Consider the following 21,566-nt stretch of genomic DNA (forward strand, 5'->3'; position numbering starts at 1 on the left):
CAGGGCGTTGGAAAAAGCCAAAAGAAGTGTGGGAGGAAAGAGTATGCATTTTTTGTTCGTCCAGAAAAGTGGAAACAGAAAAGCATTTCATTTTAGAATGTGAGGCCTTCAAAGGCAACAAGGGAAGTTATGCAGATATGCTGGCAACTATCTCTTGGGATAATCTATTTAGCGAGGGGTTTGTTGAGAAGCTGAGAGAATTTATTGTGAAGCTTCACAGAAAAAGGGACAAATACATCAAGCAGATGAAGAAACAATCTGTCCCATAGGCTATCTTTAGCCTTGTGGACTTTAAAATAATTTCTTTCTTTCTTTCTTTCCCCAAGGACTAAAGAAAGTTAAGTGATTAGAAAATAGAGCATGTAGGGTTTTAAAAGTGAAGTGGAAGAGGCATTAGAAATGCTAAGTCAAAAAGAAACATTAGGATTGTTAGGTCAAAAAGAAATTTTAGAATTAGGAAAACTAAAAGCAAATGATATAATTATAGAAATGAAAATCAAAGAAAGAAAGAAAGAAAGAAAGTTATTTTAGCGCCCACCAGGCTAAAGATAGCCTTTGGGACAAATTGCTTTTTCAATACATTAAGATTTTTATTTTATTTTAAAGATTTTGAATAAATTTAAAAGAAATTGAAATTTGATTTTTTTTTAGGAATTGAAGATACAATAATCAAATTCATTAAATTAATGAAATAAAGAGTGAGATTTTTTTTGGAAAAAAGAAAGAGTTGGAGAAAGGGGTTAAAAAATAACAATAATAATTATTATCACTTAGCTTCCTTGGTCCATAAGGATGGGTGGAGTGTCCACCTGACACTTGGGACACTATCCTCAATCAATTCACACAATAACAATCCATAAATTTTTGTATTCAGGCTTTGTGATCCATAATGAATTAAGCAAAGTCTTTCGGTAGAAATCACATAAGAGAAATTTTTGGCCAACTCGTTTCTGGTCGTGATGATGAACCACACTTGTTGGTTCGAAACGCGTCGACCAAAAATTTATGTTATGTGATTTCTACCGAAAGACTTTGCTAAATATCCATAAATTTCACCATTATCACTATTATTATTATTATCCAATTTCAAGGTCCCAACCAAGCCAAACACCAAATTGATGTATGAGACCCCCTTGTTTGTGGGACAAGGGACCCACCTCGGGCAACGATTTGTTTGCTAAGTCTATAAAGGCATACATACTCTACCCCTCCGGTTTTGAACCTGTAACCTCTTATGAGGAAACACATTCTCTTAACTATGATTATGCTGTATGAAAACATATTTTCTCTTATTATTATTATTTCTATTATTATTATAAAAACAAAAATTTATTACATTCGCAATTTCTCATTTGATAATGATAATTTATCATCTTATAGATTATTTGATAATGATTTTATATTTTATATTTTTTCATATCCATTAAAAATTATTAAAAACTTTTCAAAAACCTAATACAATTTATCTTTTTATTTTATTATTATTGTAATTTATCTTTTTATTTTATTATTATTGTAACATTATTATGTTAAAACTATTTAAAAATTACACTCATATATATATATATATATATATATATATATATATATATATATTAAAATTGCTTAAATATTGCATTCATAGTTGATAAACATAAATAAGATAAATTTTAATTCGATTATGGAATATTACTCAAAGGAAATTAATAAAATAGAAAATTGAGTAAAGAAAGGTTCTCTACTTTGGTACGAAAGAGATGTTATAATGTCTTGTCTTGTTAAACATTTAACTCTTTCAAATTACATATACAAAAATAAAATAAAATAAAAATTAAGTTTTAATTAAAATAAAATAGAAAAATAAATTAATAATTAAACCACACTAAATTCATCTTATTATATATTTACCAAACATTTTTCGATTTTTTTAAGGTACAAATTTTTACTCTAAAATAGATTCGACCTCTCTTAATCTTGGCGAATTTGTATAACAAATTAGGAAATACCTATATAAAAAAAATAATAATAAAAAATAAATAAATAAGTATAATTTCGAAACAACGTAAATTAACTTTTGAAATAATACTTTATTGTATGAACAACCACAAACAACTCAAAACAGAGGGTTTGATAAATATGTTAAACTACCACTATTTTAATAACACAACAAACCCTTACTCGTTTCTCACGAGATTGAAATTTGAAATCGAAACGACCCGTCAAATAAAGAGAGAAATATTTACCGTCGTAAATAAATTTTAACCACAATTTACCCGATAATTCTCTCTTTTCCTGCCCAGTTGGTCTCTCCCTTGTAAGGACTCGTGTCTTCCGCCAAAGACGCCCCATCTAAATATAATGTGTATATATCCCCCATATATATACGCCATGGTGAGTAGCTTTTTATTGGTGTTTCACTTGTAAGAGATACATTTGTTCGTCAAAGAAGCGCTCATTGGGGCATTTTTCGGCGGACGATTCCTTGAATTCAAAATTTCCAGAGCACCTATGGATTATGGTGACTCAGATAGCAGCGGTATGTTACTACTTCTCTTCTATCATCAGTATTTTCTATGGCTTTTTAACTGAAAAAATGTAACGGGCCAGACGAATCCATTTGAAAATTGAATGAACAGTCGCTCGTTTATTTCTCCTTGTTGGCATTGAGGCCTGCATAATGTTTTCGTGCCTCGGCTCCTTTGGGGATCAATCTTGTGACCAACAGGAGAACCAACTAGTGTTGGGACTCTTAGGAAACCTAGATAATATGATCAGAATGCAAGGGACTGTCATATAAGCGGGCATAAATTATTGGAGGAGATCCAAGGTTCCATTCTCAGGGAGTCTTGTATCTGTTGTAGGCGTGTATAATATTGTACATTTGCTAGAGCAATATAGGCACCTGGTAACTTTGCTAAAACTTTCATTCTCTTTCTTTCCTTTTGTTTTTTTGTTTTTTGTGAGAAGTTGCTTCTAAGAAACATTAACATACCCCGGACCCAGAGTGCTACACTGCAGCATACATAGTCTTTTCGGTTCATATGTCGGGCCTTAGTTATTCTGCCCAAATTGCCTAGGACTCGTATTTGGCCTCATCCTTTCTGTAATGCTGCATTCAGGTGGGGCAGATCACAATGAGAATTGAACCCTTGTGATCACAATGAGAATGGAAACCTTGTGAGTGGCTTAATACTCTATGGACTTGACAGCAAACCAAGGATCCATTGGCACAAGTACAAGATTTTATTGTAGACCAGCTAGGGATATTTGAATGGGGCTAGAATGGAGAGTTTAAATATTACGACGTTCTTTTCTATAATATGTATTTTGGTGGGGATAGCAGGTCTACATTTCGTTTTTTTCTTTTCTTTTTCAGAAAGTTGATTTTCATCTCTATCTGTTTTTTTTTTTCGTTGGCTAAGCCCATGAGGGCTTGAACCTTGAATTTCATTGTTTACATGATACTTCATATAATGGAATTGCCAATTGAGCTGCACCCTGTGGGCATCTCTATCTGTGTTTTTATTGTGTAAGCTGTTGTCTTTTTGGTGGGGATTGCAGGCAATGCTTTGAAAAAATAATTGCAGGTCTATGTTTTGTTTATTTTTTCAGTGGGTTGATTTTCATCTCTGTATTTTCATTGAGCAGTTTGATATGTTTTTTGAGTGAGCACCCTTTTTTTAACCACGCTGGGAGATGGTAAATGGCCTTATTTCAACGTGGGTTATACCTTTTATTCAGGTGCTATAACCAATGGATATCTATTATTTCTTTCACCTAGGACTTGCACGTAGTCTTATTTGTTGAGATATGCTTCATCTGTGGGCCATCAAATCCGCTGAGACTTGAAAGACTAAGACCTTTCCTTTCGTGGTAAATTGCTGCTATTTACACGGGAAAGACCTTGCTGGTTGGGTTAGACTTTAGAACTTGCTATGTTGCCAGGAAACGTGGGTTCGGGGACGGGAACGGGGACGGGGACGGGGATGGCATTTTTGGAAACAGGGTGCGTGGGTTCGTTGGGTAATATAATAATATTAAATTATAATAATTATAAATTATAAATTATAAATTTATAATTAATAATATATATGAAATTTGAATTTGTATATTTTTTCAACTTTAAACGAGAAAACTTTAATGATAATCATTTAAACATGCACATCATTGAACATTCAACATTGACATTGAAATTTCAAAATTTATCACCAAAAAACTGTTCATTGTTTACATATTAACATGAATCATGGTATGGAACAGATTTTGTCACACACAGCTGACTGAGATACACTATCCAAGTTTCCTACAAACTCAGGAGTACGCTCAACATTTTAAACTTTATTTTATTGGGCTGCCTTGTGTGTTTGGTGGGACAGCAGTGAAATATATGCTGCCAGCAGCCATAATTTATACTTTAATGTAGCCACAAGCCTTAAAAAAACCACAGAATTTATATGTTAATGTAATGATTCAATTTTTCAAAAATTAAAATATATATACTATGAACTGTTTTACTTTTTCCTGAACAATTTCTGAACCATTTAATTGGATTTTGTTGATCCATGGTGAAATTACATTGCAAGGGCAAGCAACACCATTGTTAGAGGGTAGATAATGAATTGGCTTGAATGTTGTGTAGATGATTGAGTTGAAATACATTCTCACTGAACGGTTTATATTGTAAAGAATAGCACAAAGTTATATTTAGTGTATGAATGCATTTATGTAATGCCATTCATTAATGCAAAAAATGATGAATATTTTCTGCGCTTTATTAATCTAATTGCAACTATTTCAGGTTAAAAGAACTGAAACGTATACTTCTCATATTATAGTATATAGTATAAAAAATTAAAAATTTAACAAGTCTGGGCTGAGTAGAGGTAAGTTTGTGGCATTGTCATCTCTGTTTAGGGCTTCAGTTGGGTACAGGAGTCTGCACAGGGAGGCCGAGGTCTGTTCCTTAGTGAACAGTGAGCTGTTTTGTGTAAATAGTGGCATGAATCAAGCCCTACAGCTCAGCGTTTGACAACAACAAGGAGGAGGGACTATGCCACAGCTGTAGGAGGCAAATTGAGTGTATAAAAGTGGACTAACAGTTGTGGCTCATGTTGCAGACAGTCCGAAACAACAAGAAATTGTGACATTCATTCCGGCAAGCCTTTAAAAGAACCCAAAGAACCCAACCCGAAGAACCCAAGAATCCAAGAACCCATTAAAGGAAAAGAACCCAATTTTTTTTTTTTGAAGAACCCGGTTCTTCATGGAAGAACCCGGTTCTTCTGGGAAGAACCCGTACCCGAATCCGGTACTTGGGTGCGGAAACCCGGGACGGGTTCGAGAACCCCACCCCCGGGTGCAGGAACCCGTGCAACATAGTTTAGAAGTAACTTTGCCTTTGACTTGCCACCATTGTTACCTAGTCTGGATGGGATAGCTATCTCTGTTGGCCACATGAATGCTGCAACATGTTTTTAGGGGGTTTGGAACTTTGGTCTGGATGGGATAGCGGACTTTGTTTGCTACATGAACACTGCAACATATTTTTATGGGGTTTCATATTGATAAAGCGATTTAAATCTTTATTAAAGTGATTTGATTTAATTTCTTGACTGCAATTTACTAAACTTTTAAATCAATGTAGATTAAGTTAACCCTGGATCTATCAAGTTTTGAAAAGGATCAAACTTTTTGAGCTATAGTTTTTTTCCTCTCATCAAAAATATTTTTTTTTGTAGGTCAAAATCTGCTAGTACCCACTGTCTCAAAGAAGCTGCTTAGTTCTCCTGCTATATATTGAGGCCCCATGCCACTTTTAAAAATATGTCAACTATCCCATCCATTTACACCAGCTTATCCTTGTTTTGGATCAAAAATACATATATAACCACATATATGCTGTTGACTTATCATTTCTGAAAAGACAAAAACATATAAAAAGTAGCATTTTCATTTAGTTCCAGGTGTCATGAAAAAGTTCTGTATGTTGGAATTCCTTTGTTGCTGTGATTTTCAATGTGCCTAGGTCCATTTCCTTTCCAGCCTTGGACAATCTATTTGCCTCTTGATTTTTGTTCCTGTAGACATCGTCAAAGGAGATGTAACAAAAGAATGAAAGGTGTTGTTTAATAATTTGAAAAAGTGGCTGCAAGTGGTAGCTCATAACTCTAGAAGCTCCTTTCAACCCATTTATGACTAACATGAGCCCCCTAAATATGGAGATAGGAGATCTTGTGTTCTTGAGCAAGCTGAAGAAGTTTTAGAGCCATCAGGTCTGCGTAGTTGTTTGAAACAGGGCCAATGCTAGCTGAAAAAGAAACACAGTGTGACTGGGAAAGAAAAAGAGGCCCACTAGCACCTCCTTCAGATGGAGAACCTTGGGCAGCCCCATCTAAAAAACCCAAAGGGTCATCAATTTTGATAGAGATGTCACTTTGGATGGAGCTAGCCAGAGAGGTTTTGTGAGGCACCTAATAGTTCATAATTGCCAGGCTTTGAGTGGCTACTTTCAAAGAGGAAATTCCAGCATTATTAAAGATTGCATGGTTTCTCTCTATGCTGAGCCTTGTGTTGACCTAAAAACCAATTTTGGAGGGCCTCTTCAATGGAAAGGCTGTGAAAATTTCAAGTCTGAAATCCTATTGTAGTGATTGGAATTAATTCTTCTAATTATTAATTAATTAAAAAATTTATTTGCTACAACAAATATCGAATAAATCACATTGCAACCTTCACAAATAAAATTGCGGAAAATAATAGCACTGGAAACTGAGAAATATTCTAGCACATACACATAAAAATTGACACTTATTTTTGGACAAATGTACCTGAAAAAACCCAACTTGGGAAAAGCGGTACAACAACGGAGGGTTTTTATTATTATGCAGCACCGAAATTATTTGAGTACAATCTGGACGCTGGAAATTGACAATCCTGCAGAGAAAATACTAGCAAAAATCTAGTGAGGAATTTTCCTCACCCCACAAGTAATTTGGGCTTTTATTGCAGCTCCAAGTGAGCCGTCCAAGTAGCCTCTGCGCAGGCCTATGTCATGCTTGCACAGTCCCTTTTGCATTATGGCTGAATCAGTTGCTCCTCAAGCCGTCTAGTCTGCTTTTGATTGAGAAATTGTCTCTCTTGGCCTCTAGAATGTCTTTCTGGCCTTTGGAATTGAAACTTTGCTTCTTCCTATCAAAATTGAATTGCCTGATGAGGCTTTTGCGTTGCCTCTACGTAGCCTCTTTGTGGCTATTTCTGCCTCTATGCAATGTACTTCGCCGGATCTAGAAAACTTCCTCTGGCTTCACTATCCTTGCCCCTCTCTGGCTTTGCTTCCTTCTTTGGTTCAAACTCTTTCGACCGCTGCCTCTGGAAAATCAAACTCTCCAAGGAAATCGATCTCTGTGTGTGTGTGTGTTTTCCATCTACCCATCGACTTCTTATAATCTTTTGTTGGACCTCCAACGACCAAGATTAAAACTTAATCAAAATCTCCAAGGAAATCGATCTATGTGTGTGTATGTGTTCTCCATCTACCCATCGACTTCTTCTTATAATCTTTTGGTGGACCTCCAACGACCAAGATTAAAACTTAATCCAGGGTCATGATCATATCAGAGTTGATCTGTGTGAGTTTCTATATGATTCACACCGTATCTCAATTAATTTTGATTAATTAACTCTTTTTCCTATGTTTAGACTTAGAAAATATTTAAAAATAGGGTAATAATCTAATTGAGACACTTCTAGGTAGAATTTTCAGAAATGATTTCTGGGTTATGGAGAACTCCTGTGTTTTAGCCTCTCCACAAAGTTTTGAAACTAGAACACCTCTGATGCTACAAAAACTAACACTCCCTCTTAGTGAGGAAGGTGTTCTAGTCAATGTGGAAAAAGTCGAAGTCGGGATTAATTCGGCAAGGGTCCAAAAGTTGAAAAACTTGGCAAAGTCGGGAGTTTTTTGAAAAAGTCGGCAAAATTAAAAAAAAACACAAAGTTATTCATTTATTTTTTATTTTTTTTAACAGCTAGAGTATCCACAACATCAAATAAATGCATTTCCACATAAACATGTAAAGAAAGCTAATAATATAATATGTATATGAAGTCTACTGCTACATCACATATCAAAATAGTGAATCAACTCTTGAATTTTGAGTCCTGTCTGAGTCTCAACTCCCAAGAGTCAAAACAAAACAAGGTCTGCAAAACTTATTAGGTTTTCTTCAGATAAGAGATTTGGAAGGCTTGATATGCCACAAATGTAATTTTTAGACCCACTGAACAGTGAACACTTAAGCATGGAACATTACAGTGGTCAGCCACATATATGTAGAATCCATATATGGATAATGGCTATGTTCCGCTGCCCGCATAGCCATATATATTTATTATTATATGTTAAAAGTTATACATATAACGAATGTGGAATTTTGGATAATGGCTTTCCGCTGCCCGCATAGCCATATATAATATTAAATATATATTATATTATGCATATTACATATATGAACATTGAATAATGATATTACAAATTTATTACGAGACAATCTGCTGAAACTTGAAAGATTTAAGAAACATTTAAGTTTTTAACAACCTACAGGTATCTCGGGTAACGGGTTAATTAGAAATCTGAAGACTGAAGTCTGAAACATACCTTGCGGGCTCCTCTTAACACAATGGCAACTTTGCAAAGTTCAAACGGAATGTTCGAAAGTTGAAACCCTCGATTCTCCATAGCACGGAATAAGCTAAAACAGTGAAAACACACAGCGAAAATGAAGCGAAATGAACGATTGCGGCATTTTATCCACGTGTTCATAATGGAAGCTGATTTTTTCAATCGACTCTCGATTAAATCGGGATTAATTCGATAATATTGCGATTTTTTAGTTTAAGAAAAAATCGCCAAAAAGTCGCACGATATAATCGTTTTGCCCAAAAAATCGTGATTTTAGGAATAAATTGTGAACTTTTTAGAACTTTTTCCACACTGGTTCTAGTGCTGCACCATTGCTACGACAACCTGTCTCTGTATCACCCTTTCTCACGCTGCTGATGTTTGGCCACTGTCACTGCTTGCCACTACTCACCAAACACTCCGCAACTTTGATGTTGCATTTGTGCTGTTCCTGACATTGCTATACTGTTGCCAACTTTGCATCTGCACTGCAACAACCTCTCATCTGTTGCTGTTGCAACTAAGAAGCATTCGAAATATTGAATCAACTGTATTTGCACTGTCTATTGAAGAATCTGTGCTGTTGTTGACTCCGCACTGTGCCACTTTGCACTACTGCCAACATTGCACTGCGATCCTTAGCACCTGACTGTTGCTAGTCTGCTATTGACACACCAGAATTTGACCGCACCACTGACACTGATCCAACCTGCTATTGAACACTGTGGGCCCTTGTAGCAAGGTAAAGATCCATGAGGATGGCACCTCAATGGACCTTGCCCATGTCTGTGCTGCTCCGGGATTATACCTCTAGATTGCCTCACCTCTCTCCTAGAGGGACTATACCTCTAGATCGCCCCACCTCTCTCTTGGAGGTATAGTTGTAAACATCGCGAAATCTTCCTCCAGCCTGGAGGGAAACTTATCGATCTTAGCAGACGCTGCTGCCTGGTCCTGCTTCTCCTACTTGTCCATCCTGAGAGGACACTGTGCACTGTAGTGGCCGAACTCATCACATTTGAAGCACTTGACCTTGGGCATGTCCTTCTTCTTCTTCTTTTCCCCTGTCCCTGACTAGGACTCTTTGATGCTAAGGCCACATTCTCCTCTTCCTTCTCACCCTTCATGCCCTTGCTGTTGCTACTGCTAATGGTACTCTTTACTAGAGCCCTCCTCAACTCCTCTTGCTGTAGGTTGGACCACATCCTGTCCCATTTAGACTTGGAAGAACTCTGAAATAGCTCGGAGAGAGCATCCCACATCTCCTTGGCCATACCTTTGTCTGCAGCACGTGAGACTAGATGATCTTGGACTCCATCCAAGATCATCTGCTTCGCCTTTGCCATCTCTTTTATGTACTCCTTTAACTGATCAGGGTCCTGGGATATTGCCACCACATTCTCTACATAGGCTTTTAGGCCATATTTATCTAGAAGGAAGGACACCCTAGCCTTCTAGATGGCATAGTTGGAGGCTCCCTCCAACCTATCCTGATCTCTAAGCCCAATTGTGGTCATCTCTAAATCTGGTAAAAAATCTCCCTCTTTCCCTCTACTCTGTTGCTGGATTTGCTACACGCACTCCCTTCTGGAGTGGGGAAATATGCTCATAGTTACTGCCAATCTACAGCTGGAAAAATTAGATCTCTAAAACTAGAGATCCCCTGAGAGAAATTTTCCCTCTGTGTCTGCTATTTCTTTTCCATTCGGTGTTGATTATGCTTCTGCAAACTGTTGCAAAACCCTCTGCCCCGAAACAAAGAATCTGCTTAACAAAAATGCCTGAGCTACTGCTCCTTTTGCTTTCTAGAATGACTCAACTGGAAAGCTGAATTTTTCTGCCAACCTGCACTGAAAAAATCGAACTTCCCTAAGCAACTCGATCTGCTTGCCTTAGGCTCTGCCCAACCTCCATAAACTTGCCCGGTTGCTCCTTGTCTCTGCTTCTGAGCTTCCTCATCTGATCAATCATGCTTTAATACCATGTGAGAATTTCAAGTATGAAATTCTATTGTGGCAAGTGGAATTAATTCTTCTAATTGTTAATTAATTTAACGATTTATTTGCTATGAGAAATATCGGAAAAATCACACTGCAACCTTCACAAATAAAATTGTAGAAAATACTGGAAACTGAGAAATATTCTAGCACACACATAAAAATTGGCACACTTATTTTTGGACAAATGTCCCTGGAAAGACCCAACTTGGGGAAACTAGTGCAACAATTGAGGGTTTTTATTATCATGCAGCAACGAAATTATCTAAGTACAATTTGGATGCCGAAAACTGGCAATCCTACAAAGAAAATACTGGCAAAAATCTAGTGAGGAATTTTCCTCATCCCACAAGCAATCCAGGCTTTGATTGCAGCTCCAAGTGAGGTGTCACCCTTGTGCAGTCCCTTATGTGTTTTCCTTGAATCAGTTGCTCCTCAAACCATCTAGTCATCTGTTGACTGAGAAATTGTCTCTCTTGGCCTTTGGAACGTCTTTTCGGCCTCTGGAACTGAAACTCTGCTTCTCCCTAGCAAAATCAAATTGCCTGATGAGGCTTCTGCATTACCTCTGCGCAACCTCTATGTGGCTATCGCTGCCTCTTTGCAATGTACTTCACTGGATCTAGAAAACTTCCTCCGGCTTCACTGCCCTACACCTCTCTATCTCTGCTTCCTTCTCTGACTCGAACTCTTTTAGCTGCTGCCTCTGGAAAATCGAACTTTTCAATGAAATTGATCTCTTTGTGTGTGTTCTCCATCTACCCATTGACTTCTTATAATCTTCTGTTGGACCTCCAACGACCAAGATTAAAACTTAATCAAGGGTCAAGATCTAAGTCACAGGACACGTCCCTTAGGGTCACGTGTCCCGTATTTCACATGTCGAACATGAAATGACCTAAAATGTGTCCAAAACATTTTTATCGTGTCCTCCAATCGTGACACACGTTTTTGACGTGGAAAAAACGTGCCCTAACGTTTTTGCCCCTTAGGACACATGTCCCACAAAAAGTCACTCATAAAGCCCGCACATGGTTCATTTTTTTGGTTTTTTTCGGTCATTTTTCGTTGTCGAAGCTCGCTGGAGTCGTTGCTATGTTGGAACTTGGTCATTGTTTGCTCGTTGGAGTCATTGTTGTGTTGCGTTGGAAGTTCCTTTAGCGATTCCCAAATGTCAACTTCACATCGACCTGGGTCCTGGATAATAGTGTTTATGATTTGGGGCTTAAATTTCTTGTTTTTGAGCGTGTGGGGGCTGGGTCAACATTTTCTTGTATTCCATACGCCCATACCTATATAATTTGTATCAATGTATTCAAGAGCCTTTTCATGTGTTGGCTGCCATTCACGATTTTTAACTTTTGAAATAGCTTTCTTCATGGTCTCTATAGCTCGATTCATTTGCTTGTTCTCTAAATATGCATCGACAAACATTTCCCATGTTTTGAAATTTGGTTTTCCTCTTTTTTTCTAAAACATGTTCAAGAAAGACTCTGTGGCCTGCCTTTTCAGTCATTCCTTGTGATATAGGCATCAATTAGTACATTGGGCACTCTGATATCATAACTTAGGCCATCAAATTCCCACTCTTCAAAACATTTTTCGACTCCTTGCATATCTCCAAGTTTGACCAACGAAGAATGCATGCATATATAGCCATTGTATTGTTTTAATTGCAAATTTCAATGGCAACAGATAGTTGACTTAAATATATAGGGCTCTACCTAGTTGAGTCTGTCTCGCAATTGCCCACATTTTCCAAGATGTGCAACTTGAGTAAGTCAGATTCATATACTAGTCAACAAGAGAGCTAGAACTGTCGAGAAAGAAAATATTAGTGTCTGATGTCATATGTGCAATATGTAGAATGCCCCTGATCAGTAACTTTTTTTCCCCTGGGAAAAAGTCGTAATTTTCATTAAGGTTAAGAAAATTACATTTTGCAGATGCCGTAGCATATTCATATGCAGGCTTAAGCCTGTCGAGTTCATTTTATAACTGCTATATACAAAAAGTCTCCACGCAGGGAGCATTCAAAAATAAGTCAGAACTATGTTCAAAATTTATACTGGCTCTTCGCAGAGAGCAATACATACTGCTGTAATAAAACAAAAAGTTGTAGTTGTATCTACATACTGTAATGAGCAAAAAACTGCATGTGAATATAGGCTTATAGCCCATCATTCCAGTTGTTCATCAAAAGGACGATGATAATACTGATAAAATGTGCCGTCGACTTCCTCTTGGATCCACCATTCTTCCCCTATTCTGTGCGCTGCCTCTTTTGAGAGCTGGTCTGCAGTGGTGTTCTGTTCCCTGTAAATATGATGACAGACAAAAGATTCAAAGGTAGTGATCAATCTCTTTGCTTCGTCAAGAATATGTCTCAAAGCAAAAGCATGACAATGTGATGCATTATTGAGCCAATTGCAAACAACTTTGGAGTCACCAAAAATCTGTAAATGTCTGCATTGTTTAAGGATAGCAAAGTGAATGATGTGCTTGGCTGAGCTGAGTTCTGCGAAGTTGTTAGTGCCTCTGCCTAAGTTAATTTGTATCTTGTAGCAGTGTCTGTCATTAATGTGAAGTATGGCCCCCCCCCACAACCATCATCTTGGGCAGAGCCATCAAAAAAAGCCCAAGGCTTTGTATTATCAATGGGGATAGGTCTGAGAGTTCTCGGTGGGATGGTGTGGTCCTCATCAGGTAACAAATTATAATCAGCAACTGTGTGAAGAATGATCGATGGCCAGTGAGGCATTTTAAGTTGGAAGATAGATTGGTTACGGGCGATCCATATAGCCCAACAAATCAGCAGAGGTAGGTTCTTGGCCTTGCCTGTATGCTCTAAGCACCAGTTAGACCAAGCCTCCTGAAGGGTGTTCCCATGCCATTCCTTCAAATGCGGGATATGTGATGATATTGACTGCCAGAAGGTAATGGTCGAGCTGCAGGATAGGAACAGGTGCTCAGTGCTTTCATCAGCATTAAGGCATAGATGACAGCGAAAGGGTCCATAGAAGGATCGCTTCATGAGATTAGAGCCTGTGGGTATTTTATCAAAGATAATATTCCACATCAGAAGTCTCGTCCTGGGCGCGGCCTTGAATTTCCAAATCGACTTCCAGGTGGGATGAATGTCAGGTGGTTTATGTGGCTCCATAAGTCTGAGATATCCCAGCTTAGGTGAGTATACTCCATGTTTTGCATGTGCCCAGATAATCTCATCTGGTCCCTCCGTAAGTCTGATCTGTGCCTGTGTGAGAGCAGAAGTATAATCCTTCCAATCATCTGTCCATTGGTTAGGCAGGTCTAGAGCTCTGGCGGATAACCAAGCCTGCTGGAGGAAGGAGGAGTTAGCTTGGTCACCAATGTGTTTGATGTGCGTGATGCCTCTGTCATGGAGATGTTGGATGAGATCAGCTGGCAGTCTGTGTGTATTCCCGCATCCAACCCAAGGGTCCACTCCAATACGTACTGCATTCCCTTCTTTTATCCTCCAAGTGATGCCATCTCTAAGCAGGGGAATTGAGTCAATGACAGCTTTCCATATGTTGGAGAAATGATTATTGTGTCCATGTCTAGTACAAATCCAATCTAATATGGATAGAGGCTTGATGTATTTGGAATAAGCCACCCGGGTCCAGAGACTGTCTGCTGTGAGTAAACTCCATCCAAGTTTGGCCGCCAGTGCTTTAGAGAAAATGGCCAGCCTCTTTATGCCCCATCCTCCCCAACTCTTAGGCTTAGTTATGGTCTCCCATTTTACCCATGCAAATAAGCGCCCCGGCTGGTGTCCTTTCCAAAGGAATCTGCAGCATATGCTCTGCAGCCTGTTTAGGATGCCCCTTGGAATCCAAGCAAGGGCCATCCAGTATACAGGTGTGGCTTCTATGACCGCTTTGATGAGTACTAGTCTGCCCGCTCGCGAGAGGTGTTTGTGGTACCAGACTTGTAGTCTCTTCTCTACTTTGGAGATAAGCCATAACCAGTCTGCAATTTTGTAGCCAGATGGTTTCAATCGAAAACCAAGATACTTTATTCCATCAGTTAATTCCAAGGTGACAAAAGGGAAGCGCTGTGTGGCATAGGTGATTTCATGCACCGAGCAGCCAACTGATGTAATAGTGGATTTATTATTGTTGATCTGCATCCCCGTGGCCTGCTGGAAAAGAAGGAAGGAGTTATGTAATGAGGAGGAGTCACCGATACTGCCGTTCAGGAAGATGAGAATATCATCAACGAATAAAAGGTGAGTAAGGAAGAAGTTATCCACTATTTTGATGCCAGTAATTTGTTGTCGATCTCTGGTGGATAAGATTATCCTACTCAGTCCTTCCATAATAAGGAGAAAGAGCAGCGAAGAGAGTGGGCATCCCTGCCTGAGCCCTCTCTCAGCAGTGAAAAAGGTAGTAGCTTCTCCATTGAGTAGGACACTGTATGATACATCAGTGATGCAGCTCATCATCCATTTGATAAAATCATATGGGAAACCTAGATGAGTAAGCAGCAACCTAAGGTACAACCAGTTTGTTCTGTCAAATGCCTTAGAGAGGTCCACTTTGAGTATCATACCTTTCTGCTTCTTGATCTGGAGAGTATGCATGAGTTCCTGTGCTGTGGCTATGGCTTCATGGATCTGTCTGTGATGCAAGAAAGCAAACTGTTCAGATGATATGTGTTGTGAGAGGATGGGCTTGAGGCGGTTTGCACCCTGATCAGTAACTTAATATGGGCTAGGAACTATATTTCAGTATTATATATATATATATATATATATAAAATGTGTCCCTCGTGTTCTGTTTTCGGGGTTGTTGTGTCTTGTGTTGAATACTCATATTTACGTGTCCTTCGTGTCTCGTGTCATGTGACTTAGGTCAAGATCATATCGGAGTCGATCCATGTGAGTTTCTAGATGATTCACACCTATCTCAATTGATTTTGATTAATTAACCCTTTTTGCTAAGTTTAAACTTTAGACTGAGGAAATATTTAAAAATAGGCTAATAATCTAATTGAGACACTTCTAGGTGGAATTTCCATGAATGATTTCCAGGATATGGAGAACTCCTGTGTTTTAGCCTCTCCACAAAGTTTCGAGACTAGAACACCTTCGATGCTACAAAAGCTAACAAAGGCCCTCCCAAACATAAGAGTTGCCTCTAGATTGTGGATATACTACCATACTATTTGCATAAAGGGACATTTGATGAAAAGTTGTTCCATTGATTTAGATGGTTGAGAGCATATGACACATTTGTTAGGGCTATGCAAGGAATGCTTTTGCAAGTTGTCCCATGTCGGGGCCTTATTACTAAGGAGTGACATGAATAATTTTGCCTTTGGAGGGCACTTTGATTTCCAAAGCTTTTCCCTCACCAGCGAGGATTTGGATGCAAGTTATCAAGGAACAACTTCATGTATCCAAATTTTGGCTCATAAGCTCCCTTGGGATTTGGAGCCCAAATGAGTTGATCCAGTTTCTCAGATAGAGTAACAAAAGTTTGTTGGAGTGCTCTAGTGAAAGATTCCTAGATTGCAGTATGGTCACCTTCCAGTTGTAAGTCCCCTGAAGAGAGTCACTCTTGAATTCCCCTAATATTGTCTCTCTTAGAAATATGATTTAGAAAGTGGAAACCCTCTTTGTTCTATTTGTTTATAAGTGAATCAAGGAACGCATGATTTGTTAGACTGTGAGTCCCTAGACAATCACAAAGTCCAAGAATACAATTGTCATGACTTGTAATTCTTATATTGATGAGGTTTTGTGATGATCCATTGATGAGTTGTGAGTGTGATCTAGATCTAGATTTAGAAGATCTAGAATGGTCATTGATGTATTATAAATTCAAACCTTGAGATCAATACAGTACAACACAAAGGCTTGGCCTTTTCCGCTAGTTTGATTGTCTTATCTTGCTCTTACCAATTTGTAACATGATTTGTCAAACTCCCTATCCAAAGGTCTTGCCCTATGATATTCTCTGATATTCCATCGCAGTCCTTGGCTCACAATAGAAAAAGCTTGGATGATGGCCTTCGGGATAATGGAGATTTTCGTAGGTTTTTTCATTGGATCTCTTACCCAGTCAATGGTAGAGGAAGGATTGATGTATTTATGGTGAATCACCTTTGGCCCATAATCCTTCCCCTTCAATTAATCTCCAAATTTGTTTTGCTACTACTGCGAACCCTTCCGTTGCTTTTGGGAATGTAATAGATTTTCATGAAGATGAGACAAAGGGGCATTTTTCTGGTTTACCCGCCCATAAGAATCTAGTGGAAATTTGTCTAATTTTGTTTAGAATGTTGGAATTTCTAAGTCTAACCGTTAGAAATTCTTCCTGTACTATCTGATTTATTTCTTCCTACTTGTTCAGTTACTTAACAAGTTATTTAGCATGTAAATACTGAAAATAAATACAAGTACAGTATCAACACATACAGATCATCAACTGAAAGAAACAAGCACACAAGTGACACCGTTGATTTTGGACTAATGTCCTCGGAAAAACCCAATGCGGGAAAACCAGTGCAACTATTCAGAGGGTTTTATTATTATGCAGTTTCAGAATACAACTAGGGTGCCAGAAATGGCTCACCCAACAGAGAATTCCCTCGGCAGTAGTACCTCTCAGTCGGAGACAGATATTTGGACTAAATCACCGGATGAATGATCCCACAGCAACAATATAGCTTTTGCTGTTCTGTGTCACCCTGATAGGGACTGCGTCACCCTATCCAGCTCTCCAGCTCCAATTTGTCCCACGAAAATCTCCCAACGGTGCCTCTAGGGCCTGCGTCATCCTATTTGGCCTAGCGTCAGCCTCTCGGGGCTTTGCGTCAGCCTCTGGAGCCTCTGCGTCTCACACGCTGGCCCTCTCTGGCTCTGTGTAGCTCCTCGCTGCCTCTGCGTGGCCTCTAGCTGGCTCTGCGTCAACCTCTTTCGGCTTCTGTGCTGATCCTCCCAGTACTAACTCTGCCTGTCTGCTATGTATTCATTGCCCCTCAGCTGCAACTGAGATCACTCACTCAATTTCCTTAGCAAACCCTGCCCGAGAAAATTGAGTTCTTGATCTCTCTCGGTGTATTCTCCAACTGACCCTTAAGTTTCCTCTTATACTTTTCTCGTTTGTCCATCAACAACCGAGATTAAATCTCTAATCAACGGCTAAGATTAGATTTGGCTTGATCCATGACTTTTGGACCATTCTAACTCAGTTTTATATTAATTCACATTAATATTTTATTTTTCCTAAGTTTAGACTTAGGAACTCTGTTAAAAATATTTAATATTTTTAAATATCCCAAACTGGTTAGATTCTACCCAAACCATTTATGGGTCTTGGAGATCTCATGTGCTATAGCCAATGTTTTAAAACTTTGACTCCGACTCGGAAATGGACGAGGGTTGACTCCGACTTCAACTCCGACTCGGTATCGACTCGGCCAGTTTGATTTCAATGACTCGGTTGTTGTAAAAAATACATTAAATATTTATTGTTTTATAAAAACATAATTTTAAAGATTTTCATTCATGTTTCCAAACACAAAGATTTAGAATATAGAGAGAAGACAACGATCAAAGTAGGCTCATGAATATATCCATTATATCAAAATGGCACCTAGTGCACTGTCCAATACAAAGTGCATACTTAGCCACCAATGGTAGGGTTCTTTTTTGCCTTAGTCTAAAGACAATCACTAGATTACAACAATAATAATACCAATTCTCTGCCCCTAATGAAGTTTCAAAACCCTTGATTTAATTATGGTCAAGCTCCTAAACAATCAGAGGTAAATATGTATTTATTAGTCCATTGCCAACACGTTTGCCTTTTTAAAAACATTGTATGGCTCAATTCATTGTTTCAGTTTTCTAATTCATGCCACTAGGATAACCATACTCTGGCCTTGTAATTTTCAAAACTTTCTCACAGTAATAGATTACTTTAGGGCTATAAATATGCAATAAACAACAACCCAACCATTAATATGTAGGAGGCAAGACAACTTTTGACAAATGTGCTTCAGGATTTTTGCTAAAGAGGCTAGCCGACTGAGTTGTTATCGAGTCGGCCGAGTGGCCCGAGTCGTTATTGAGTCGGCCGAGTTGTTACTGAGTCGACTGAGTCGATGACTGGCTCGATAATAACCCAAGCAACCGTTCCGTTTTGGCCACCGAGTCGACCTGGCCAGACATTGACTTGGTTTGACTCGGCTAAGTCGGAGTCAACTCGGTCGTTTTTTAAAACAATGGCTATAGCCACTCCACCAATTTTCGTGGCTAGAGCACATCCGATGCTACCCCAAATCAACACTCCCTCTTAGCGAGGACTGTGCTCTAGTAATACTCCTCGCTGAGTATCCCTGATCATCTAGCATCGGTCCCTGTGCTGATGCTAGGCCTCCTTGCCCAACATCCTCTGCACTGTTGCATCATGTACTGCTACCCATGGCCCTGCCACTGCCATTGCTGCATCTGTACGACAGCTCCCTCTGCATCCGTGCTGCTGCCCATGGCCCTGCCACTGCCACTGCTGCATCTGCACTGCATCCCCTCTCATCATGCTGCATCGTGCTGCCCATAGCATTGCCACTGCTAACTGCTGCACTGCAACTCAGTTACTGAGAAGTAAGTAACTGATCCTCCCAACTCTGACATCTTTGTCAGGCTAGAAACACTCCCGATGCTGAAGCTCCCTCTATCGCTGACAAGTGCTCCCTCTACTGACCTCTGCGCTGCTGCAACAACTCCATGCATCTTGCACTGCTGCCCTACGTTGTCCCGAGACTCCTGCACTGTAGCATTCTCTGTCACTCCATCCACATCAGTCTCTACCGACATCCGCCAGTCCTGCTACTCTTCTTTGGGGCTCCTGTAGCCTATAATCCAAGAGGTTGGGTACCTCGAGGATCTTGCACCTCATCGCCTGTAGTCCGTCTGACTACACTTTGATGTCTCCCCACTTCCTCTCAAGTGGTGCATGAGCACTCATGGCATAGTCGTCATCTGTTTCCACTTCTTCTATGCCCTCGCTGGCGCTCCCTTGGTCTCAAAAGCCTCTCCCTTGCTCTTCTTCCTCGAACATTGGTTTGCATAGTGACCCAGTTCTCCATAGTGGAAGCATTTGACCTTGGAGAGGTCCTTCTTCCGTTTCTCCTGCCTGTAGATGCTAGAGCAGCATCCTCCTCTTCCTCCTTGATTCTGACTCCCTTGCTGTTGCTTCCTGTCTTGGTTAGCTGTCTGATATCTTCTTGACGAAGATCCGTCCACAGTTCCTCCCAATTCGGAAGGCTTGCCCTGCCTAGTGGATAAATACCTCCCAATCCTCTGAGACTGTGTTCAATGTGGTCCTCACCAACATCTCCTCATCCGGTGTGGCCCCTATGGAAGTCAGCTAGTCATGGATCTCTGTCAATCGCCTGAGGAAGATATCTATCTGCTCTACCCTCTGCATCTGGTATGGCTGCAACTGATTTTATAGAAGCATCTTCCTCTGCACGGAAATATGCTGATACAACTTCTTCAGGGCATCCCACATCTCATTTGGTGTACCCTTCTCGGCAATATGTGGTACCACATGATCATTGACCCCGTCAAGAATGATGCACTTAGCCTGGCCATTGCCTCCTCATACTTCTCATTTTCAACCGGGTCAACTGGGATCGCTATCGCTTTCAAGGCGAAGTGTTTGATGCGATACCTGTCTAGAATGGACAAGATCCTGGCCTTTTAGACTACGAAGATCGAAGCTCCATCCAGTCTATCCTGATCTCTTAGTCCATTCATTGCTATTTCGTTGCTCCTCTTTTGACTCTTTCGAGTCTCTCAACTTCCCGTTTGGAAGTTCTCAGTTTGACTCCCTCTGAGCCGCGATTTCCCTTTTGGAAATCCCTTTGCCAATGTCGAGATGCCCCACTCTAATCATTTGTGCAACTGTACCACTGATCGGGATTTCTTGGCTAGAAATCCTCGGCAGCTACTCCCTCCTCCTTGGTCTGGCCCTGTTAGGTACTGTTCTGACTATAGTACCCCACCAGCTTCGCTTCGCAACTTACCCATAGCCTCCTATGCCCCAACAACCTGGAGGTTAGAGCCTCTAGGCTCTGCACAATCCCGACACCGACATAATTTGCACCTCTTGGCCACAGTGTCGATCCTCCCTGACTGAGAAAGATGACTGAGCACTGCATAGGTCAGGTTTGCTCCTCTCTGCCTCAGCGCTGATCCTCCTCCTGGCTCGAACTGATGACGCTGGCTCTTTGCGTCACCCCTTCCTTGTTGCTTTCTGCTAAGAACAACTTCTGTCACTTGAGATAGCTGTTTTTGCTGCTGCTGCTCTGCTCGGCCGATGCCTTTAGTTATCCAATGATCTGCAACCATGCTCTGATACCATGTTGGAATTTCTAAGTCTAACCGTTAGAAATTCTTCCTGTACTATCTGATTTATATCTTCCTGTTTGTTCAGTTGCTTAACAAGTTATTTACCATGTAAATACTGAAAATAAATACAAGTACAATATTAACACATACAAATCATCAACTAAAAGAAACAAGCACACAAGTGACATTGTTGTTTTTGGATTAATGTCCCCGGAATAACCCAATGCGGGAAAACCGGTGCAGCTATTCAGAGGGTTTTATTATTATGCAGTTTCAGAATACAACCAGGGTGCCAGAAATGGCTCACCCAACAGAGAATGCCCTCGGCAGTAGTACCTCTTAGTTGAAGACAGAGATTCTGGCTAAATCACCGGATGAACGATCCCACAACAACAATACAACTTCTGCTGCTCTGCGTCACTCTGATAGGGTCTGCATTACCCTATCCAGCTCCAATCTGTCCCACGAAAATCTCGAGCGCTGCCTCTAGGGCCTGCGTTAGCCTATCTAGCCCAGCTTCAGC

At 39.8% G+C, this 21,566-nt stretch overlaps 1 protein-coding gene across 4 annotated transcripts in view; it reads left to right on the forward strand.

The window, feature by feature from the left end:
- The first annotated feature begins 2,358 nt into the window (after positions 1-2,358).
- Positions 2,359-21,566, forward strand: part of LOC149254284 (protein EMSY-LIKE 3-like) — a 96,659-nt gene continuing 77,451 nt past the window's right edge. For 3 of the 4 annotated variants that reach the window (XM_089460123.1, XM_089460120.1, XM_089460122.1), the window contains exon 1: positions 2,360-2,515. In XM_089460123.1, the coding sequence (XP_089316249.1) occupies positions 2,488-2,515 (28 nt within the window). In that variant the 5' untranslated portion in view covers positions 2,360-2,487. Of the gene's footprint in view, positions 2,516-21,566 lie in introns of all 4 variants that reach the window. The other variant, XM_089460121.1, reaches the window with a different exon arrangement.

The sequence above is a fragment of the Pinus tabuliformis genome, chromosome 7 (genome assembly GCF_031772625.1).
Source record: "Pinus tabuliformis cultivar Carrire ecotype Pingquan chromosome 7, CPIR1, whole genome shotgun sequence".
In the NCBI taxonomy this organism is placed as follows: Eukaryota; Viridiplantae; Streptophyta; class Pinopsida; order Pinales; family Pinaceae; genus Pinus; species Pinus tabuliformis.